We start from the raw sequence: 22,095 nt of genomic DNA on the forward strand, positions 1-22,095 counted from the left end.
CCATTTTCTTTAATTACTTAATCAAAAGCCAGCTACGGGGCTGGAGAGGTGGCTCAGTGGTTGAGAGCAATGGCTACTCTTCCAGAGGACCTGGGTTCTACTCTCAACATCTGCCTGTTGGCTCACAACTGTTTGTAACACCAGATCCAGAGGATCCAATACTTTCTTCTGGGGCCTTATATATACATGGAACGCAAACATATATGCAAGCAAAATGCCACGCACATACACATAAAACTACGTAAAATAAAACTACCCCTCCCCATTAATAAAAATGTCTATCTTGACTGTCTACTCCAAATCTTTGCCTCTTCCAATATTTCATCTTTTGCTTTCTTCCTTCACCTTTGTCCCTAAGGTATCCTCTAATGATCCATAAATGTGACTTCCTGACTTCCTTCCCCCTCCCATTTCTCTTTCCTGTACTTTTTTTTTGAGACAAGTTTTTAAAGATGTATGTATGTATTTATTTATTTATTTATTTATCATGCACAGTGTTCTGCCTGCAAATATGCCTGCACACCAGAAGAGGGTGCCAAGATCACACTACAGATGGTTGTGACTACCATGTAGTTGCTGGGAATGGAACTCAGGACCTCTGGAAGGGCAGCCAGTGCTCTCAACTTCTGAGCCATCTCTCCAGCCCAAGACAAGTCTTACTATTTGCAGCCTTGGGTGGCCTGTAATTCACTGTGTAGACCAGGCTGGCCTTGAATTTCTATCAATCCACCTGCTTCTGCCTCCAGCGTGCCAGCATTAAAGGCATGAGCCACCATGTCTGGCTGTAAACTTACTAGTTGTGTGTTCTGCCTTCCCCACAAGAACGAAGCACCGTGAGGCTGGCATGTTTGGAAGTTTTGTTCAGATTTTCAGTCCCCGGTAGTAGAGTGTTTGGTGCATGGTAGACAACCAGTCAACTCTGGTTAAGTAAATGTATCAGAATAGCCTCTTCTAAAAACCAAGCAAACAAAAGACAAAAAGCAACAGTAAGAAGATAAAGGAGAAGAGGCTTATTCTGTGGAGACCATTCTATCTCCTTGATCCTCAGACACCTTTGCCGTTCTCATACGGGCATCGAGAGCTGTCAGGTTGGGTTTCACTTGCTGACCTTTCCTGTTGATCAGAGTGGATGCTTGCTTATTAGAAGCTGCTATTCAACAAACACGGGCTGAATACTGAACAACAGGCTCTATACACGCTGTTTCTACACGTTGGAATCAGAACAACGTGCTTTTCAGACTCACTTTTCCTCACTTGCCATTTCCAGCATGCACATTCCCAGGGGTCCACACATTCCGGGCAATGACCCTAGAAAGAATTCCAGTGAAGGCTGCCTCCAGGGTTCCCCTTCCCAAATGGCTTACTTCAGTTTTTTTTTATGTTAAAGAAGATTTCTGTTCTAAATCTCACTGGCTACTCTGATCGTGTTCCTTTAGGGTCCTTACTGTGAGATACTTCCTTTGAAATTGTACTACCACTAAAATGCATGCTTGTCCTTCTTAAGCTTTTGTGCCAGAGCAGCACAAAGAAGTTCAGGTTCACTAGGGATGCGGGTCCAGATATGCTGAGCTCAGAGCATCGTTATGAAAGCACACAGAGCTTTATGTAATCTCACCCCTTAGCTTCTGGCAAAACCCCATATGTGGAGTGGTGCAAGTCTTTGAAGCATCACTCAGGACCATGCAGTGGAAATGCTCTGTCCCTGAGCAGAGGTGAATGCATTCTACAAAGGCCTTTTTAACCCTGTGCATCTCACCAGAAAGGCAATTTCAGTTTATGGACCCAGTGAAGGATGGGTGGACATAACATTGGGAAGAAATGTTAGCTTGTGATTACACTAATATACCAGGTTGACTAGTTGAAACTAGGGTTATAAGAGGGTCAGGAGTTAGTCCTCTGTGTCTGCAAATGCAAATGAAGCATAGTAACAGAACGCCTGACCCAATGCCATTTAATTATACCTTAGCAGAATCACTATGTGAGCACAGTCCAAAAACCCAAGTCATGTGTTGAAGGTGAGCACAAGATGTTCCCTGTGGTGAACCTGGGTGGGCAATAACTCAACCAGAAGAGCCAATCAGGTCAGGGGAACATTACCAAAGCATATTATCATTTCTGCCATCTATATGAGCAGCTCTGAGCATGTCCCAGGGATTTTTATAAGAATGGGCGCTTTAAGAAACTTAGATTCATCCTCTGGGCAATGGGAAGCTGGTGAAGTTCTAGGCGAGAGGAAGACAGGCCAACACTAAAGCTAGTAGGTACAGAGGTGCAGGCAGATTTTGGTCCTAGGCAACGTGGAGGCAGCAGGGGAGACTGAGGCCATCATAACATTGAGGCTCAGGATCAAGGCTGGGAAGATGGTTGAATGTCCCATATATATGGATGACCTGGAATCTAGAGGGAGTCTCAAATAACTGCAGTATGCGCAGTAATGGCTAGCACATAAAAAGTGCTGTCAAGGTTTTTTTTTTTTGGTTTTTTAGCAGAATTTTAAGAGCCCCCTTAAATGGACCCATTCTTAACAAATAAAAAGAAGTTGTGCCTCTTTCTGCCTCAGCTTTCAAATAGGTCCTTACCTAACACAGACCAGGGCCATTCAAATACTTTGATAAAGCTCTAAAATGGTTGCTTACAGAACAGTTACACATCTGGTCTTTTTAACATTTTTTATTTTTATCTTTTAATGAACCTGGGAATGAATGTCTAGAAGCCCACAGAGATGGCAAAGAAACAAAAATAAGATTTAAACTCATCTGAATGAGTCATCAAATCTTGACTTTCTGGGAAAGTCTGAGATTTCTTTTGGAACATAAAATATTACCTCAGAGTACATACCATGTGATTTTAAGGGCATCTTCACACTCTGCATCAAGGGGAAGATGCTTTTGCTAAACTGAGAAATATCAAGCTTCTATACAAACTCAACTTCTATCTGAAGGAACTCATGGGTCCAGTAGCTTCCACCATAGAAATTGGCACCCCGACACTGGCACTTCAAGGCAGGGATGTCGGGAGGTGCTGAGGGGGCCTAGAATTCTCTAGCATGGGTTCTGGAGGAAAGCAAGCCAGAACTCTAGCAAGCTCTGGAGGAACTGGCACAGGAAGGAGGGGCCCCGAGTGTCTTTCACTCAAGGTGTCTGTCCTTCAAGTCCTGTTTGGCTTCAGTGACTAATAGCGTCTGCGGCTGAACTGTAGATGCTAACATGCACTTTGTACCTTGCTGCTGGAGCTGCAGCCGCTCAGCAGATGGGAGCTACCCACAACATGACGTGTGCCACGGAGAGTGAACTTAGCAAGAAATGAATTCCTCTTCCTGTGGTACAATTCAGCTGTCTAGAAGAAGCACTTACGCGGTTTTGTCTAATGCAACAAACACAGACATGAGGCAGGACCATGGGAAGAAGAGAGCTACACCTCATATCCAGAGACGCACGGATGTCAAGCTTGAGTTGTAACATAGCAACCCCTCTTGTTTTTCCAGTTGTTCAGAGCACCCGTAAAGTGGTTCTTCTATGCTTTCCCTGGAAACCAAGGGACCCTCTTCCATTCTTGATCCTTATAAATTGGACTCAACGTGAACAAAGTACAGATATTGTCACATGCTATAACCCAACGTGAACCTCTGAGACTACCATGTACCAAGTAATGTCCATGGCCACAAATGGCTGTGTCCCCTACGTCTGTGGCACTCTCTGGGGGACTTGTTGGAAAATGTTGGTGGTTAAGTCAGTCGCTGAACTGTAGCCTGAAGTTGACATTGTGTGACATTCTTTGTGGATCCTCCCATGTTATAGAGCAGGACTGTTTCATCCAGGGTCGAATATGAACACCACTACCTTTTTGTTTTTCACATTTAGTTTTCTTTACTTTGTGGACTGTGTTCATAATATTACATTTTAGCAATGAGATTATTTAACAATTTCATATGGTCAGTTCAAAATGCTTAATTTAAAACATTTTGTATTTTGTTTTATAAAAGAACTATAAATTGGAAAGATGGCTTAGAGGTTAAGAGCTGTACCAGAGGCTGAAGTTCAGGTCCCAGCATTCATATCAGGTGGGCTCACAGCTTGCCTATAACTGAGGTTTCAGGGGCTCTCGAACTTCTGGTCCTTGTTTGCAAGAGTGCACATACACACACACACACACAATGCACATGTACAAATAAAATAAATCTTAAAAATCTCCTAAGAGTTAAACATATAAGTCTATTAGAATCAGCTACTGCGGGTATTAAGTTTGTGTTATTTTGTGGGTTGTAGAGCTGCACACTTTACAAACTGTGCATTAAGTATACAATATATTCGTGATTTTCCACAATTGACATCCACAATTCATAGTATACATGGTTGCCTGCCTCTGGAAAGGTAGAATCAGGAGATATGATTTATTCCAGAAAATAAATCCGGATCAGTAAGGCAGCTAAGACTGTCATTTTAAGGAACTGGTGTCTGTAAGCACTGGCAAAATGCTTAGAACCCATCTTATCTTCACTACCTCCTTGAATCCTGGAACGGAAATCACACACTTCATCAGGGCCTCTCCCAGAAGGGGCTCTGGATGCCAGGTCTCTTTGCCCTGGGCCTCTTTTTCTGGCTGGGACATGGAAGAAAGAATGCCTTACCTCCTGGCACACAGACTTTCCTCAGCTAGCAAAGTAGGTTAGCCCATTTCCATTGCAAATGAAGGGATTGGGTTCCAAAGTCAGGAAGCTGGGAGGCTGGGGGGGCAGAGGGCCCTCTTAACTGAAGTAAATGTTGGCATCAGAGTCCTGCGCAGGTGCACATGCCCCGAGGCGAGGCTTCTGTCCTTTTCAAAGAGGTGGAACTCCTGGCTTCTCTAGAAAAATCTATGCTAGAGGGTGCAGAGTTGCCCCTGCACAGGGCCCGGGAGGTGGAGAACTAGGTGGTAAATACGAGAAAGGCTCAGACAGATGCTTCAACTGTGCAAACTCCACCCTAGGAGAGAGAGCTCTCGCTACTTGGAGAGATGCTACTAAGCCATACAAGGTGTGGACAGGATAGGAAGATGGAACATTTCCTCTTCCGGTGCTTCGAATGCTAAGTCGTTTTGGCCTTCTTTTTTTAATAGGGTCACACTATGTAGCCCAGGTTAGCCTAGAACTAAGGAACCTCTTTTGTTGCCTCCTCCTCAGGCTTATGGGTAAGAATCTGCATGCCTAGCAGGTCCTCACTGAAGCCAGTGCAGCTCGGGGATTCCCACTTTGGGGTCCCCCCCTTTTTGTTTTTTACATCTATAGCACTGAGAACCCAAGTGATTTATCATGTTAAAAGAGGGGGGAGGCTCTCTCTGGGGAGAGTGTCAGTTCAGATGTGTAGTCATTCTGACTAGAACTACACTGGTTGCTTCTGATGACTCTAAATTCGTATGTGCGTCAAAATCGAGTTTTACCAAGTGGACCATCATTTCACCCCTTGATGAGAATGCAGCACCCGAGGACAACGCACGTGAAGTCATAATGAAGCTCGAGCAAGGTCTTTGGGGCTGGTTACATACTCAGTTCTATGTAGTGGGAGTCTGGTGAGGGACTGAAGTGTGTCAGGTGTAGTAGAAGCAGGGTACAGCCTTGAACAAAGTGTGGAGGCTTCTGCAGATAAGGATAACTTTGTAGCAGAGAGCAAGGAAGGAAAAAAAAAAGAACAAAGGAACACCATGATCTGTTAGAGGGTAAGATCTCTGAGAAGAAAACACGATTCTCCAAGCTTAGGAAGAAGACTTGTGAGAGACTGGGCTCAGGAGGTCTGAGATAGTAAGCCGAGACCTCAGTAACTGGACCCTTCAGCCAGAGGAAGAGCGAGGGAGAGATTCCAGGCAGACACACAAATGTGTGATTTGAGTGTAGGGCTACTCGGGCACGTCTGAAGGAAAGGTCGCGCTCAAAATGAGGTAGGTTCTAGAGGCCCTGCCAGCCTCTGAAGGTTTTCTGAGGAATGTGCACAGCAAGAAATCTTTGGAGGATTTAGCCAAGATAATGGAAACACGTTAAGAGAGGAACGTCTGATAGCTCGAAGAGGATGGATCTCAGAAGGGAAGCCCCAGGAGGCGGCTGTTGTAGTCGGTTCAGCCAGGGATCTATCAGCTTCAAGGGTGAAAGGCTGAGGGTGCTACAGAAGTGAAGGGATTGGCTGAGTTGGGCGGGTAGTGGGCGGGGCGAATGGTTCCAAATGCCTGCTTCTCATTCACCCCTGCTGGACGCTCTCCTTTCAAAATTCCCACCTCTTCTAAAACAAAGTTTAATGGAAATTTTTGAAGAAAAAAAAAAAGTCGCTTGGAAAGTAAACAGGGCTGTGCCACACATCACTGGTCGCTGTTTGGACAGGCGCAAGTGTTGCTGTGAAACATTGTGGTTTGCGTGTGAACAGTGAGGGGCTCTGTGCCTGCTAAGAATGAAGGGCAACAGTGCTTCTCATTTCGACGGCCCTCCCTGCTCCGTCTGGAGTGGGAATCGATTGGGCTATTCTACTTAGAGAAGTAGTCCACTAGTTTCCTGTAAGCCATCCAGCCACACCAGGCCTGTGAGATTGTTGCTGGAAGTTGACCATGATTCTCAGGGCCACTGAGCAAGCGGAGTCGCTCCAGGCGGGAGCTTTACAGCACACAGGCTCGCAACCACTGTAACCTGCTTTGCCTTCATGACTGACTACTGATTCTTCTCATTTTAAAATAAATACACTAACCAACTGAGTAACACCTGTCTATGGCTCACAGGATCTCCTCTGAGCTTAGAACATGTCCAATGGTATCATCGGTTTTGTTCAATGTCCTTAAATGTCTTTCTCTTGCTCTTTGAGTAAAATCCTCCGATCCTTGTCGTGGCACTGAATGATCTTGCCTGGTTCCTCTTCTGGCTTTCTTTCTTAGTGTTCCTTTAAGAGATGGTTTTGGATCTGGAGAGATGGCTCGGAGGTTAAGAGCAACTTCTGCTCTTCCAGAGGTCACGGGTAGGATTCCCAGCACCCACAGGGAAGCTCACAACTCCATTCCCAGAGAATCTAATTCCCAGAGAAGGAGAGGCCTTTTCCTGGCCTCTGTAGGCACCAGGTTTGCATACCTGTAGACAGGACATCCATTTAAATAAAGTAAGTATTTTTAATGTAAAGAGAATATATTCTCTTGTGTGTCCTGCACCTCAGCTAGCCTGGAACATGTTGCTTGCTGTACTGGCCACAGGATTTGGAGACTTCCTGTGCCACATACCTCTTCATCCTGTGGTTAGCTCTCTCTCTGGTCCATACAGCCTCTCCCTGAAGTCAGGAAGGTGGGATCCTGTCCCTCCAGAGTGTTTACCTCACTTAGTTTTGCCACCTTAGACCGGGACTTCCCGAAGAGCACAGCAGCCGAACTATCTGGGAACTTAGCCACGCAGATCCCCACCCCAGTCCCGAACGCAGACCCAGGAAGGGCCTGGCCTCCAGGGAACTTTCTGGGCAAGTTGAGAGCTGCAGCATCAGCCAGCAAGCTCCTTCTAGAAGGGTCCTGCTTTATTCCAACACCCTAGCTTTTATTCTGGCAACAGCTTCTGGCTCAAGGCACACTCTCAGACCTCATTTGTTTAGGGACTGAAATATGGAAAATTGAATCCCAGTCTACTGTTGCGGGTAGGAAGGTGGGTATCTTTTTACCAGTGCAATGAAGACATTAGAAATTCAAGTAAATTCTATAGAGGACATAAAAACGGGGGTGTGGGGTGGGGGTGAAGTGGGGTTGAAGTTTGACTTTCAGACTCTGGGCAAGTTTCTGTAAATCTTGGAAAGACCTTGTTCTTTTGAATCCACTGAAGTGATAGAATGAGAGACTACAGAGCAGATAAACTTTACTGGTGGTAGTGGGGACTGCCTTTGATATACCCAATGACTACTGAAAATCCATATGCTCTTTGGGAAATATTGGCTATAAAATTTTTTTAACAAGCACCATCTTTCTGCATATCTGGTGACACTGCTGAACTTTCTATGATGTAGTGCCATGTGCATCATTCAGTTTTTAAAAATAATCGCTGGGCGTGGTGGTGCATGCCTTTAATCCCAGCACTTGGGAGGCAGAGGCAGGCGGATTTCTGAGTTCGAGGCCAGCCTGGTCTACAGAGCGAGTTCCAGGGCAGCCAGGACTACACAGAGAAACCCTGTCTCGAAAAAACCAAAATAAAAAAAAAAACAAAAAAAAAACAAAACAAAAAAATAATCTCTTATTTTCACCAGACCATCAGTAATAATACTGTGAAAATTTAAAAGTGGCCTCTACATGGAAAAATGTCCATGCTTTAAAGCAAGGGGGGTGAGGGTGGGGCAGGGAGGTCCTAAACACATTTCAAACCCCTTTGTCTCTAGCTCATTTTAAACTCTTAATTCTTTATTTAAAAAACAAGAAAACAAACCAAAACCCAAAAACCTTAGAGAGGTGTACCACATCCTCACTAAACCTAGAAGCTGTCTTCCTGAGAGTAATACTGTCTATTTATAGATATGTTTTCAGGGCTGGCTGGACCTGTGCTCTCTCCTTTGAGCAGGAGACTCTGGGCTCCCATCTTAACAATGCCTTCTGGCTCTCTGAAACAGGTAGGAGGCAGCCTCAGAAACATGGTCGTTTTGTGTATAATTTGTGCTTAGAACTGTAATGTAGGTGGCTGGTTCTTTTGTCTCAGCAAAGGGTGTTAGCTAGCATGCCTGGAACAAGAACCTATGAGGAATTATGTACTTTCTATGCAGACTTATGACGTCATGCTAATTAAGCTTATTACTAAGGACAAGAATACGCATGTGAGTCTTGGCCTGTGAGGGGTTGATACCAGTTTCTAAGAAGCACAGAAAAACCTAACAGGTTCTGAAATCTGACCGGCATTTGAAACTGGAGTGGACTTTTTGTTTTTGTTTGTCTTAAATACAGGGCTGGTATTTACTCACTTCTCAAGTGTCCTAATTTTAAAAAGGTAGAATGAAGGCTCTTTGAAAGCAACCAAATGGAACCATATTTAATTTGGAATATTTGCATGGGCACCCAGCACAGTGGTGACTCCAGGCAATGAAGCGTCAACTGGAACCGTAGTCACTGGAGTATGAAAGGAACTGGTGCCAACACCCTTAAGTCAGGAGGTCTGGAAACAAACTGTCACCCAGTCCTAAGATACAAGCGCTTTACTGGCTGTGGTGCCATGACCCACAGGGCCTCTTGTTTTATAGATCATATGTTAATTCTCATCGAATGTGCTAAAACCAAATTTTTCAATTAGGTTGCTACTACTTTTTCATATTTTAAAATCTATTTTAATATCAACGTCTAACACTTTCCTGCATTTCAGCTCAGGCAAACAAAAAACCCTTAATATGTTGACAATTCTGGTTTTGCTTACTATGATGCCAAATGCAGATGGGGAGCTGAAAAGTCTTTGAGAGAGTAAACAAGTGGGGGCTGTTTGCCGGTTGTGTGTATACCAGATACCATAATTAGCTAGCAGCGTTGGTATAATTTTCAATGACAGTTTTGCAGAGATTTCTTACAGTTTCGGGAATTTTGTGACAGGAAGTTAGAAACACCCAGACTTCCATCTCTGCCTCCTCTGCTCAGCTCACTGAGTACAGCATGCGGGAGAGTCACCTGACCAGGGCTGGGACAGAGCCCAGCATCTACACTGTTGGTGAATTCCGAGTCAGCATCAAGTGCTCTGCAGACTGCATACTGAAAAGGTCTGTCTTGATGCACAGATGCACTTGATGTCTTGATGCACAGCGTCTGTGGAATGGTGCTGCTTCCTGATGATGCTCAGTCATACGGGGCTCCAGTGAGCACACATAGAGCCCATGGCCTAAAGGACATCCATGCTATGGAAGCTAAAACTCTAAGTTCTGCAATTGACCGATTCAAAGATTAAAAAAAATAAAGCTCACTTCAATCGTAGCATCTTTGGGAACACCCCCCCCCCACCATGTGTGTTTTCACGTGACATATTTAATTGCCAATAGGTAACACTGTGGGGATAGCTATGCATAGGTTTCGCAATGCATTCATTTTTCTCTATATTACAGCTGGGTATTTGAAAACCCTTGTCAAAATATTTTTCGGAGAGGGGGAAATGCTAAGTTTAGATATTAGGCGTTAAGGCTAATGTGTAAGAAAACAGATGTACTGGCAAGCCAAAATAAACCGTTCCTTCCCCTCCCCCACAAAAAGAAAGAAAATAGGAATCTAAATACAGTCTGATGCAGGGCTGTGGCAGTACTGTGGAGCTAATTATGCATTACTGTTTTAATAATTTAGGTCAATTTAAGGTGTTATCCATTGCCAGTAATTTTATAACTGATTTTGCTCCCCTTTGTTATTTTTCTCTAAGTAATATTTGTGAAAGCAAAGATCATGTATACTTATATTTTCTTAATACTACCCATAAGTGTTAAGGATGTGCATCTATGTCACATTTAATAATCACTTCCTACACCAGGTTCACCCACCTGGCAACTGTCATAAAACATATGCAAAAAAATCAGGAGCCCCCACCTCAAGTGATTTACATTGTAACCACTAGAGCCAAACACTCCTGTTAAAAATAAGAGAGGCTGTGAGACCTTCAGCTGATGGCATTTGTAGAAGTAACCTTACATTATTTGCAAATATTGATTTAGAGCTATTTCTGCCAACCAGCTTGATGTGTCAAAACAGAACTACAGCCATCGTGAAGACAGAAATCAGGATGGTGTTTCTGTCACTGAATGCTGCCATATCATTCCAAACATTTTAGGAGGATTTCCTCCAGTGGTACAGGAGAATATTTAAAATCTAATGATGGGCCTGTAAAAAAGATACAGTGTGGCCTCAGCTTTGTAAAATAGAATCTGTGTTGCGGGGATGGAGGGGTCTGGCGCTGCTTTATGAATGCTGAATTCTGCACCCCAAGATCTGGTTGCCCTGAGACAAGTGGATTCCCATGTCCACCAGTCCTTGTTGTGTAGACCTTGCTCCCCCATTTAAAACTACTGGTTAAATAAAAGTGGCTACAGCCAATTACTGGAAAGAACAGAAACAGGTGGAATTTCAGTCGCAGGCAGGGGCCATGCGGAATTGAAGAGTGAATGGAGAAGGGGCTTGAAGGAGTAGGAAGACAAAGAGAGCAGGAGGTCTCCATTCGATATGGTGGATCAGGAGCACATGCCTGAGTGAGAGACTGTGCTGGTGGAGCACAGCCTGAGGACAGCCTGCTGGAACAGGAATAGCCCGGGAGAAACACACACAGCAAGTATTTGGGGGACACAGCTGGGGAAGTAGCCAGTCTAGCATTAGAGAATTAGATCAGGGGCAATCAACCAGTAATCGTGCAAAGCTAAATAAATAAATCATAGCCAGAGTCTCACTCATTTGGAAGCTAGGTGGGGATAGAAATAGTTAATTTACAAATCTGCCACCATCTGGTTGCTGGGAACTGAACCCGGGTCTGGAAGAACAGTCGGTGCTCTTAACCCCGGAGCCGTTTCTCCAGTTCCTCATTGGCATATTCCAAATCAGTGACAAGCTTCTCATCTTCTTTGGTAAAAAAGGCTAAGTTTCACCCCGGCCTCCAAAACTCTGTGCGTTCTTGTCCTGGACACTCTGTGTCTCTGCCCTCAGCTTTGCTTACTCCCTTTCGACTTTAATTCATCTATGCTGGCCAGGTAAATGAGTACTGTGAGCATACATCTGTTTCAGAGGGAGGGATGCCCATGACCGTTACCTGAAGCTTTTCCTTCCACTCCTGTGTCTTTACTCCGGCCTTCCTTGAGTACCTCCTTGGATTAGATCCTCCCTGTCTGTCTGCCTCCAGATTCTTCATTCACTGTTGCTGCTTTATTTTGTGTTGCCTTTATCTAAGCATCTATCTTCACACTGACAGTACCCTCTGCACTTTGAAAGTAAAGGTTTTGCTTGATTTATTGTGGATGCTCAGTGCTCAGTCCAGTCCTTCTACAGCAAGCAGCCAGCAAGCATCTGAGTACTGAACGAAGGAAACATCTCCCTTTACGTTCCTTTCCACTCTTACATTTCGTCTTTATCCTCTCGTGGTGGCTTTTGACCACATCTGTGTCCCATTCGCTTTGCTACTCTGTTTTACAACCTTGGCATTCCTCAGTGGCATTCAACCTCAGTGGCATTACAACCTTGGCATTCCTCAGTGGCAGTCAACCCTCACCTCAGCCCCCCCACCCACTGTGACTTGGGCACATTTGGGTACCATTTGAGTCTGTGTTACCACTTTCTCTTTCTCAGCATCTGCCCTGGCTCAGCCAGGTTCAACTCTCATCCTTTTAGTTTTTAAACTTCTGTTCCCAAAGCAATAAAATACACTATATACTGTTTATAGGAAATTAGGTAAGGATGTTGCCCATATCTTATGCAATCTCACGACAGGAGGAAAATGGAATGTGCAAGAAATGGAAAGACACACACACACACACACAGAGAGAGAGAGAGAGAGAGAGAGAGAGAGAGAGAGAGAGAGAGAGACAGAGAGAGAGACAGAGAGAGACAGAGAAAACTCGAGAGAGCTAAGGACTAAACATGCAATTAATGGCCTCATAATAAACTCTGAGTGAAGTGATACCACATATGAGCAACTTTATCTCCTTAACTCAGTCTTCATGAGTGAATTATTAAAACTGACATATAATTTTAAGTGAAATCAGGTAAATGTCTATGAAGTCTGAGTAGCCATTCTATGACGGGGTATGGCTTAGCAGTCTTAGCTAATATCTTACCTAGTGATTCACAGCACTGATCTTGTTGGTCATAGGTCATAGAAGCTCTGAATGTCATATCCTACCAGTGGCTAGAGCAGACTAACATATCACACAGGCATATGGTGTATGGTTACCTGCTTATGGATGTGCTCTCATCGACAACGATCCAAGAAGGGAACTGGTGATCCATTGCTGTCATCCTTTTTCCCTTCCCAAGATGATCTGAGGGTGCCCTGAAACATTAAAGCAATATTACTGCTTTGCTGCTGGGAGACATCCTTAGGTTAGTTTCTTACTTAAATTGAGTATTTGCTTATGTCTTTAATGTATATGAGAAGGCTTTAAATCTGTATGAGGAATTACAGTTGTTACACTGCAGCAACCTAACCAGAAGTGGCTGGACCCTGGAAATGGACAAGATTCCAGGCTCTGAAGTCAAGTTCTGGCTAGAGAACTGTCTTCATATGACACAATAGGCTCCAACTCTCCTGCAGGCACTGGAACCCGAGATCAGATATCATCAATCATCTCTGTTATGAGATCAAATATATGGCACTAGGGTGTGAGCCGCAAGTATTAAGTATATTTTCTGCTTAGTCTGTTTTGCATAGATACATATGCAGCTATCATTGCTTTGAGCCTGAAGAATCATAGGCACTATATTCAGAATCAAAAGCTGGGCTGGAAAGAAAATTTTAATTTTCTTAACAAATGGAACCTATATGGGATATTTTTTACTTTCATAGCAGACTGTTTGGGTAGGGTAAGAAGAATGGAAGACATTACATATCCTAGTTCCCTGGGATACAAGGAGGGAAAGGAAGAAAAGAGGAGAAGAGGAAGAGGAAGAGGAAGAGAAAGAGGAGGAGGAGGAGGAAGAAGAACAAGGAGATTAGGAGGAGGAGAAGGAAGGAAGGAGGAGAAAGAGAGGGAGAAGAAGGAGAAAGAGGAGGAAGAAGAGAAGACATAGAAGAAGAAAGGAGGAGAAGAAAGAAGAAGGAGGAGAAGAAGAAGAAGAAAAAAGAAGGAGGAGGAGGAGGGGAAGAAGGAGAAGAAGAAGAGGGAGAAGGAGAAGAAGAGGGAGAAGGGGAAGGGGAAGGGAAAGGAAGGAAAGGAGACTAATAGTTAAATGGTTATTTCTCTAGTCTTATAAAATCCTTGCTATATACACAGGCATCTTGCATCACAATCTAAGCTGAGTAGTTTACTGTGGTCTTAAAAAAAAAAAAAGACTCTTCTACAGTTCTGACCATTACATTATTCTCTTAGTGCCAACCTTCCAGGATTTACTGCTTAGTACACATAGCCTAAGTCTCTTAACTTGGTATTTACGTTTTCTTTACTTGTTCTCAAACCTATCTTTACAAACTCAGCCCTGAAGCACTTCTTCAGTGACAGGTCTTATGCAATGAAATTTCATACCATCAAATCTCCCCTCATCTATTCAGCTTGACCACAAAGCAATCTTCACTGTAGGTCCAGATGTCTCTCAGCCATATGGGGACCTCTTTTTACATCTCCCTACTTCTTTTTTGTCTGTACTGCTCTGATTCTGGCTTTCTGCTTCCAAAATTGACATACTGACTTACGTCTTATGTCTCTTTATGCTTGCCTTGTTCAAATCACGGTTGGTGTTCTACTTATGAATACTCTTCCATGGCACACCATCAGCCAAAGCCTGTGTCATGGAGGACTCACACCAGAAGGGACAAATTCTAGCTACAATCATTTCCATGCTACTTTGCCTTCCAATGAAGACACAATTTGTCCTCGAGCCTAACAAATTGCAATCACACATCCACAGGATTTGATGGATCTGAATGTCTGGCCACACAGACCTTTGTGCTAGCTTCTAAACCTTGAGTATTATTTTATATTTTTTCATTCTTAGAACCTACAACAAAACACTGGAGGTATCTCATACCAAGGTCCTCCAGTGATGGTGATGTGGCCCAAACACTACATTCTTTCTCCTGGATCTACTTAGGTGTTATTTATCATCTATTTGTTTAGTTTACCCCATCCAGTGCCTCTCCTTCCACACTTGAATCATCTGTACTTTGTTAAATTCTCCATTTTGTCTGACTCAAAGAAGCATTAGATGAGACTGATTTTTCTCTTCCCCCCATATACTTTCTTCTTAGGCTTCTGAGATGAAAATAGCCATGGCGACTTTGCTCTGTTTTCCTGTCACCTTGGGGCTCTCAGCATCTTAGTCTGTTCTGCTGACTTCCTTATGTACTGTTTAAATACCAGCAGCTTCAACAGTCAACTCTAGCTTAACTTCTCTAGCTATAATTCCAAGCAAATGATTCTGTGGACCAAGCCACTAAGTTCCTGCTAGGACATGAGTTCTAGACTCATGCTACCACCAAGTTTCTACTAAGCCGTCTAACAGCCTTTCGAGCCACCTGGATGTAATAGAAGCATCAGTTTCCTCTCAACTCTACTACTTCCTGCTCCACAATTCTTCCCCATCTGTCCAATTAGGCTTCCTTTTATCATAAGTGCACGTTAAGTTTTCTCTGACTGTACTTTTAATATAAACTGAATTCAAGACCTGGAGAGCTTTCTTTCCCACTGTTAGGATGACCCAGAAGCCATCATTTACGAGCCAGAGGGCAAATTCTCATCATGCACTGAGGACATTTAGAAGTAAAGGCTGTCAGTGGAAGTGCCATGTGACGGTGCAGTGAAAAGAAGTGATGGGCCAAAGATTCATTGCATCAGCTTTCTGTCAGTCCCATCTCTCTGTATTCATAGAAAGTCCGAAATACCATTATGGAGGCCAAACAACCATTGTTCAAGTAGACCGTCAGACTGTGATCTGTGCTAAAGTAAAGCACAGCAGATAGACTCTGGAAGATAGAGCCTTGGTAAAGAAGGCTAAGAAGAGAAATTGTGGACAAGAATTTTTTAAAACTGTGTATGTAGGTAGGGTATGATAATTGAACAAAAATAATATTGAACATGCATGATCCCCAACCTGCCTAATAAAATGTTCAGAGTCCCAATAACTAAAAAGGAAGAGAATGGTAATATCTCAGTCACTTAGTTTACTCAGAGGGAAGCATGGATCTGTAAATTCAGATTGTTTTCCTTCTCGCTCTTAGTCCTGGTCACCATGACTCAGCAAACGAAGCCTTAGGGCATTCTAATGAAAATCTTCTAAATTAGTAAGACTTGAGAGGTTAAAGCTTTGAATCAGTTATTACAAAAACCCAGGAAGAAGAAGCACAGCTAAAGAGGATGAAGGAAAACAAGGGAGAAGAACTGTAAGTCTAGAACTTTCTGAGGTCCTACTTCGGGCATCCAGTTCTTTGGTGGAACACAATGGGCTATGGCCTGAGAAGGAGGACGGTTGTTACAAACACTCGCTTTGCTTGGACAGTGAGTCATTGTCACTACCAGGCCCAGGGGCGAGAATTGACTGACTTAGATCACATGCAAAATAAGAGCACTGGTTTAATAAGCTTGGTTATTTACCTTTCCATTTTGCCCTATAGGATGGATTTCAAAAGAGAGAAAATTTGACAAGGTAATCAAGCCTTAGAGAGCCCTGGGGACAACAGGCAGGTTTAATGAAGGGGAGCCGGGATGGGAGATGCCCAGGGAAGTAGGATCATTTTTAGCTGACAGACAGATCTGGAGCCTTCAGAGATGGTGACAGACAGCACCAGTGTGTGGACTGCCCTGGGAATTGAGAAAATAATGAAGAGGGATTTGGGGTTCACTTCCTCCAGCTCTTTGTTCCTGCTTACAGATAGGCATGCCTGGATTTGCCAGTCACCAGAAGGAGGCCAGAGGTGCAGGGAGGAGGAAGGGAAACCAAGTCCCAATGAATGCAAATAGACGAGTTAAGATGCCGTCCCGAGCCCGACCATGGACGCCTTCAGTGGTTACTTATTTAACAGTGGATATTTCGGTCCACTCATCCGAATATCCAATGAACTGTTTCTTGAGTGTCTTCTCTGAGGTTGCTGCCATGCTGGGTATAGAAATGTAGCCTATGGCTGAATTTTTAGCCGGTGGGTCAGGTTCTTTGAAAAAGAGCTAAACAGAAAACTAAAACAAAACAATATTGCTGCACCCCCAGGATTTCGCTGGCTTCTGAGCTTTTATAATAGATCACCCACAGCTTGCTAATCACTTAACTGCTCTCTTTTCTCATTTTCCCAGACCTTATTTTCCTCAAGTCAACTACCAGATTCTTCTCAGCAGGATTGTTATGACATTTTCATCATTTAGAGTCAGTCTATGAGGCATACATATAAAAATTCATAAAATATTAAGTATACTCAACCTATAGGGGAACATTAAAGTGTTAATAACAAAAATTAAGCTCTCGAAGAGGATGATTTTCCTCTTGATTTCATACATACGCTTTCAAAACATATGTAAGAAACTTATCTTACCGTGTACTTTTGCCTACAATGAAAGTAATTAAGAAACAAAAATAATCCCAGAAGTATCACATGGGAAGTAGAGCTATGCATTTTAATTGTGAGGTGAGATTATATTAAGGTCTATACAAATGGCATTATTTTTTTTAAAAGAGAAAGTTGTTGTAGTTTGAAGAAGCATTGGGAGTGTACAAATATGTACTTTGCTCTAAAATAAAGATGTTTTCTCCAAAACTTGGAGGACGGAAGAGCATAGCTGCAAGCAGTTCCCTCTTAGGGGAAACGAGACGTAGCTCTAAACTGTCTGTAACTCCATGCACCATCCGGTTTCTGAAAGACGGAAGAGGGCTTATAGAAATATGGTTTCCAGGAAATGCTTGGCTCTATAATTTTCTCTTCTACAGTGGCTTGGTTGTAGAGGTGATTGTCAGTTGTCTCAGAATTCAAGAGCGGCCTTGAATTCCTGAGCTTCCTTCCTCCACCTCCAAAGTGCTATGACTACAGGTATGTGTAACCAGACCTGGTTTTAAACTTTTTTTAAATCTTAATTTGTGAATTTAAGGCAGTACTAAAGATGGTATGGGTCCATTTGAGTAGGCCGGTGCTCTTCGTTCATATGAATGTCCCTAAAATCTACTGCATGGCTCCATGGCATTCGTGCAGTGCACTGTATTCCCCTCAGAGTGCCTTGGGGACATGAGGAGAACAGGATTAGAAGAATAGGCAAGCTGATCATCAACTGGGGACTGCAGGCATCTTCTTCCCCTCAGTCAGCAACTGCAGCTGTGGTGGCCAGGTTCAAGGATTCTCTGCTGCCTCTGAGGTTCCAAAAGGAAATTCTAAAAGCTGATGTCCTGAGGGGCATGGCTTACTTTTCCTATTCACTTACTGGCTGTAAAATCACCAACACGTTTTCTTTCAAGTCTCCAACTGACTGGGCCCTGAGTAACAGTGAACATTGCCTTCCACACAGTCCTGGCCTCTCATGAGGAGTCATCCCTAAGACCATCAGCTGGAATCAGGGTACCAGAGGTTGGGGGAGCACTATTTTGACAGACACGGGTTTAGTTTTGCAAAAAGAATAGCTCTCTACCATAGATTTCTAATGCCTGAGAGAGTACTGAGAAGTGCTTTTCACATGTTGTTAATACTTGAATATTTCATTTTTATTTTGCTAAAACACATTCTTCTTTTTTTTATACATGAGTACGGATTGCATTTATATCATTTCTACCTACTCTCTCCTCTGACTAACTATTCTCATGCTACCCCCTCTAAAATCACAATCTGTCCTTCTTAAATTATCATTATCCATGCACATGGACAGAGCCGTAACTATAAATCCGACCTCTGAAGCCATTCAGGGTCACGTGCATTTGCCAGCTACTCATTTGCTAGAGGGTTAATACCCAGAACATAGAGAACTATTTAAAAACCCACGGAGTCAAGAAAACAAACGAGCCAGCTAAAAGCAGGACACAGATTTGTCCTAGTTTTCTCTCTATTGCTATGATGAAGACCATTACTAAAAACCATGTGGACAGGAAAGGCTTTACACTTAAAGTTTCTAATTCACCATGAATGGAAGTCAGGGTAGGAACTCATGGCAGGACCCTGTAGACAGGAAATGAAGCTGAGACCAAGAAGAAATGGTGCCTACTTGCTTGCCTCCTATGGTTTGCTCAGCCTGATGTATGTATGTATGTATATATGTATGTATGCATATAAATAATTATAAGTGTATATTATTATATATGTATACGTATATGTGTATTAAATAATTATATATCCTTTATTAAGTAATTACATACAATTTATAATATAGATATTTAATATATTACACATGCACATATATGTATATATGTATAAATTATATATATATATATATATATATATATATATATATATATATATATATATAAATCCACAGTGGCATGGGCCTTTCCACATCAATCATTAATCAAAAAAATGCCCCCACTCTTGTCTACAGGCCCATCTGATAAAGGCAATTCCTCAATTGATATTCCACAATTCCTCTTCCAAGACACGTCTAGGTTTGTGTTAAGTTGAGGAAAACTAACCACACAAGTCCTCAGCGAGAGCTCTCAAAAGAAGAAATGCAAATGGCTAAAGTACATCTTCAAAAGGGTTCAACATTCGTAGCAATTAGAGAGATGCAAATTAAAGTTTTTTAGAGGTGGTGTTGTATTCCAGTCAAAATGGCCAAGATCAAGAAAACAACCGACAACAGATGCTGGTAAAGATGTGGGAGACAGGGATCCCCCACATTCACTGTTGGATAGGATGCAAACCGATGTCACCACTGTGGAATCCGGCATGGAGAACTCTCAAAAAGCTGAAAGTCAGATTACTACCTGACCCAGCTCCACTAGTCCCTGCCCTATGCCCAAGGACTCCACATCCATCCCAGAGACACTTGCTCAGCTGTGTTCACTCTAGCCAGGAAAAGGAAGCCAAGCGGCTGATGGATGTCCTTCAACAGATGAATGGATGACTTGAATATTTTTTTAAAAATTAAAATTTTCACATGAAGCCTAAATCCGTGTTTCTGAAGCCCCAGAATCCCTGAATTTATACAAGTAACTGGAGATTTAGCATAAAACATCTAATTTAATTATAATTATAAGCTATTCATTTCAGGAAACTAAAATAGGAGTCAACATTAAGTGTACAACATTTAATGCTATGTTATCTGCACTATTTTAAATATAATTAGAAAAGTTCATTATTTCATACAACCCTCCTTATTTTTCTGTGTTGTTGATTAGGCCATTCTATAATTTGCAATAAAGAGTTATATATTTTAGTAACAACAGATAAACATATACGTATAGCATATAAGCTAACTAGGAAGATAGTTTTTTATGAGGTTAAGGAGATTCATCTCAATATTAAAATATTAAATATAGTCAAACAGATTTATCTTACTTGGGGTACTGTTTTTTATATTGATATATTATTAGGGAATATAAAATCAAATACTTTAAATTGTATTCAACAGTTTATATTCAGTATAATAGACGAAAAATATTTAGTTATTACTCTGAGTTAGTCTAAATAAATGAGATTATTTTATAAGCCAAACTGCACTGGCATTGCTAGATCCTACAAGCCAATGGCACAACAAATGTCAGTTGGCTTGGCATTAGAAATCTACCCAAAATTCTTCAGTCAGTATCTCATTAGATGTGCATTAGGAAATTCAAATTCTATAGTGGAAAAATGAACATTTAAGACAATGATGATTTGCATTGTAAACCATTTAGCAACATTCATAAAACTCATAGCAAGAGTCACAAAAGTGTCCTTTACACAACACCGTATAATAAAAAGCCACTTCCTTGTCATTTAAGCTGAAGAGTTAGAGCCTGACAAAGCATGAGCACCAGACTGAAAGCATATAAAGGAAAGTCACCATCATTTGACTGTAAACCATTCAATATGTGCTACAACAGAAGGCCTTAGCCCAGATAGTCTAATTTGATGAAAATCATTCAAATGAAGTCTTTCATGTGAAATGTAAAGGCCAGGGCTTTACAGCATAAAATAGATAGTAATTTTCTCACTACAGATGCTTTTTATTTCCTCAGAAATAAACACGACTTTCACAAAATAAAAGTGGATAGCATTTAAGTTTAAACTGGCCTTCAGGTAGGCTAAACACTTGGAAGTGAGGAGAAGCCAGGCAGTTTCACCACTACAGAGCTGCCGCTGCTGGCCCATGGTCACCAGGTGAGTCTCACAAGCACTGTTCCTCTTCCAGCATCCTCAGGGTCTGGTGTTGTCTGTCCAGCTCAGGTCAGTTTGTCCTCCCCGTCACACCCATTTTACAGATCTGTAGATTTGTGGGTGGTGACATATGATGCGATGCCATTTGTGGAAGAACGGCCACCTGTTTAATCCCCACTAAAGCGCCCTGAGACACATGGTATCATGCTTGTTTCATAGATGCCAGACTTTTGAGGCTTAGATATGGGAAGTAACGTTCAAAGTGACAAACTAGTAAGTAGCAGACACAAGACTTGATCCTATGACTCTCCAGCTTCAGAATCTGGATGCTAACTCACGGATGTCCTTGGGATGACGGTTATCCTAACATTGTTTGGTGAGGTCTTCATTATATCTCAATCCCTTTTCAGTGAAGCTGATTTACCTTGAAGAAAGGAACATTTTTTTTTTTTTTTTTTTTTTTTTTTTTTGGTTTTTTGAGACAGGGACATTTAACTGACCCCTCAGGTTAAAGGATCTTTCCTTTACGATGCAGTCATGTATGACAAACTTGAAACACAAGAAGCAGCTAAGGTAAAAGTCAACGAGCTGGCTCTTTGGGAAAGGGGAAGACAGGGTGGCCTTGCTGCTCCAAACGCCCCTCCCCCCTACTGTGTCCTACCCCCCTCACGTGCTTACCTTGTCTAGGAGAGTATTCTGAAAAAAATTCTGATTTAAGGCCAACTCACACCAGGGCTCAGGTTGCGCTGATGCACGCACCGGTTTACGCTTCCTGACACTGGATTTCAGTTTCTCTAGACCCGCTCTCAAATTCTCCCCGCACCCCTACCTGGTGTGCGTGTGTGTGGACTGAGTGGGGCTCTTTGCTTCCACTTCCAAGTTCACCTGCTATTGTGCCGGGCAAAGGAGACTCTTGTGACCAAGCAGCGCGGAGCCTGAGGTGGCGAGCCGTCCCTTACAGTAGTGGGAAGGCGGAGCTGCCTGCGGGTGACCAGGCGTCCTTGTCACTCACCTGATCACTCACCTGCTCCGAGCTGAGGCAGGCAGTCAGAGTGGAGGACACATGGCTAGCCCCACAGTGCTGCTCCAGGCAGAGTTTCGCAGCCCCAGCCCCAGTTAATTATTACAAGGTTGCACATCGAAGGGGGTGTGAGCAACCTGAGCCACGCCCAGTGCCTCAGTGCATGTTGGGAGTGTTTACTCTGTCCTTGCGGCCAGCA

General features: G+C 42.8%; 1 protein-coding gene across 7 annotated transcripts in view; it reads right to left on the minus strand.

The window, feature by feature from the left end:
- Positions 1–22,036, minus strand: part of Rassf6 (Ras association domain family member 6) — a 40,658-nt gene extending 18,622 nt beyond the window's left edge. Inside the window, exons 1-3 of one of the 7 annotated variants that reach the window (XM_085836847.1) lie at positions 21,888–22,034; positions 12,857–12,955; positions 795–951 (exon numbers count right to left, since the gene is read on the minus strand). Coding sequence is in view for 5 of the 7 variants with exons in the window: in XM_029477926.2 (XP_029333786.1) it covers positions 12,857–12,921 (65 nt within the window). In the remaining 2 variants the exon portion in view is untranslated. The other 6 variants (XM_029477926.2, XM_085836848.1, XM_029477923.2 and 3 more) reach the window with 6 other exon arrangements.
- Positions 22,037–22,095: the final 59 nt, after the last annotated feature.

Source organism: Mus caroli, unplaced genomic scaffold, assembly GCF_978045245.1.
Source record: "Mus caroli unplaced genomic scaffold, Mus_caroli_1 scaffold_4, whole genome shotgun sequence".
Taxonomy (NCBI): domain Eukaryota; kingdom Metazoa; phylum Chordata; class Mammalia; order Rodentia; family Muridae; genus Mus; species Mus caroli.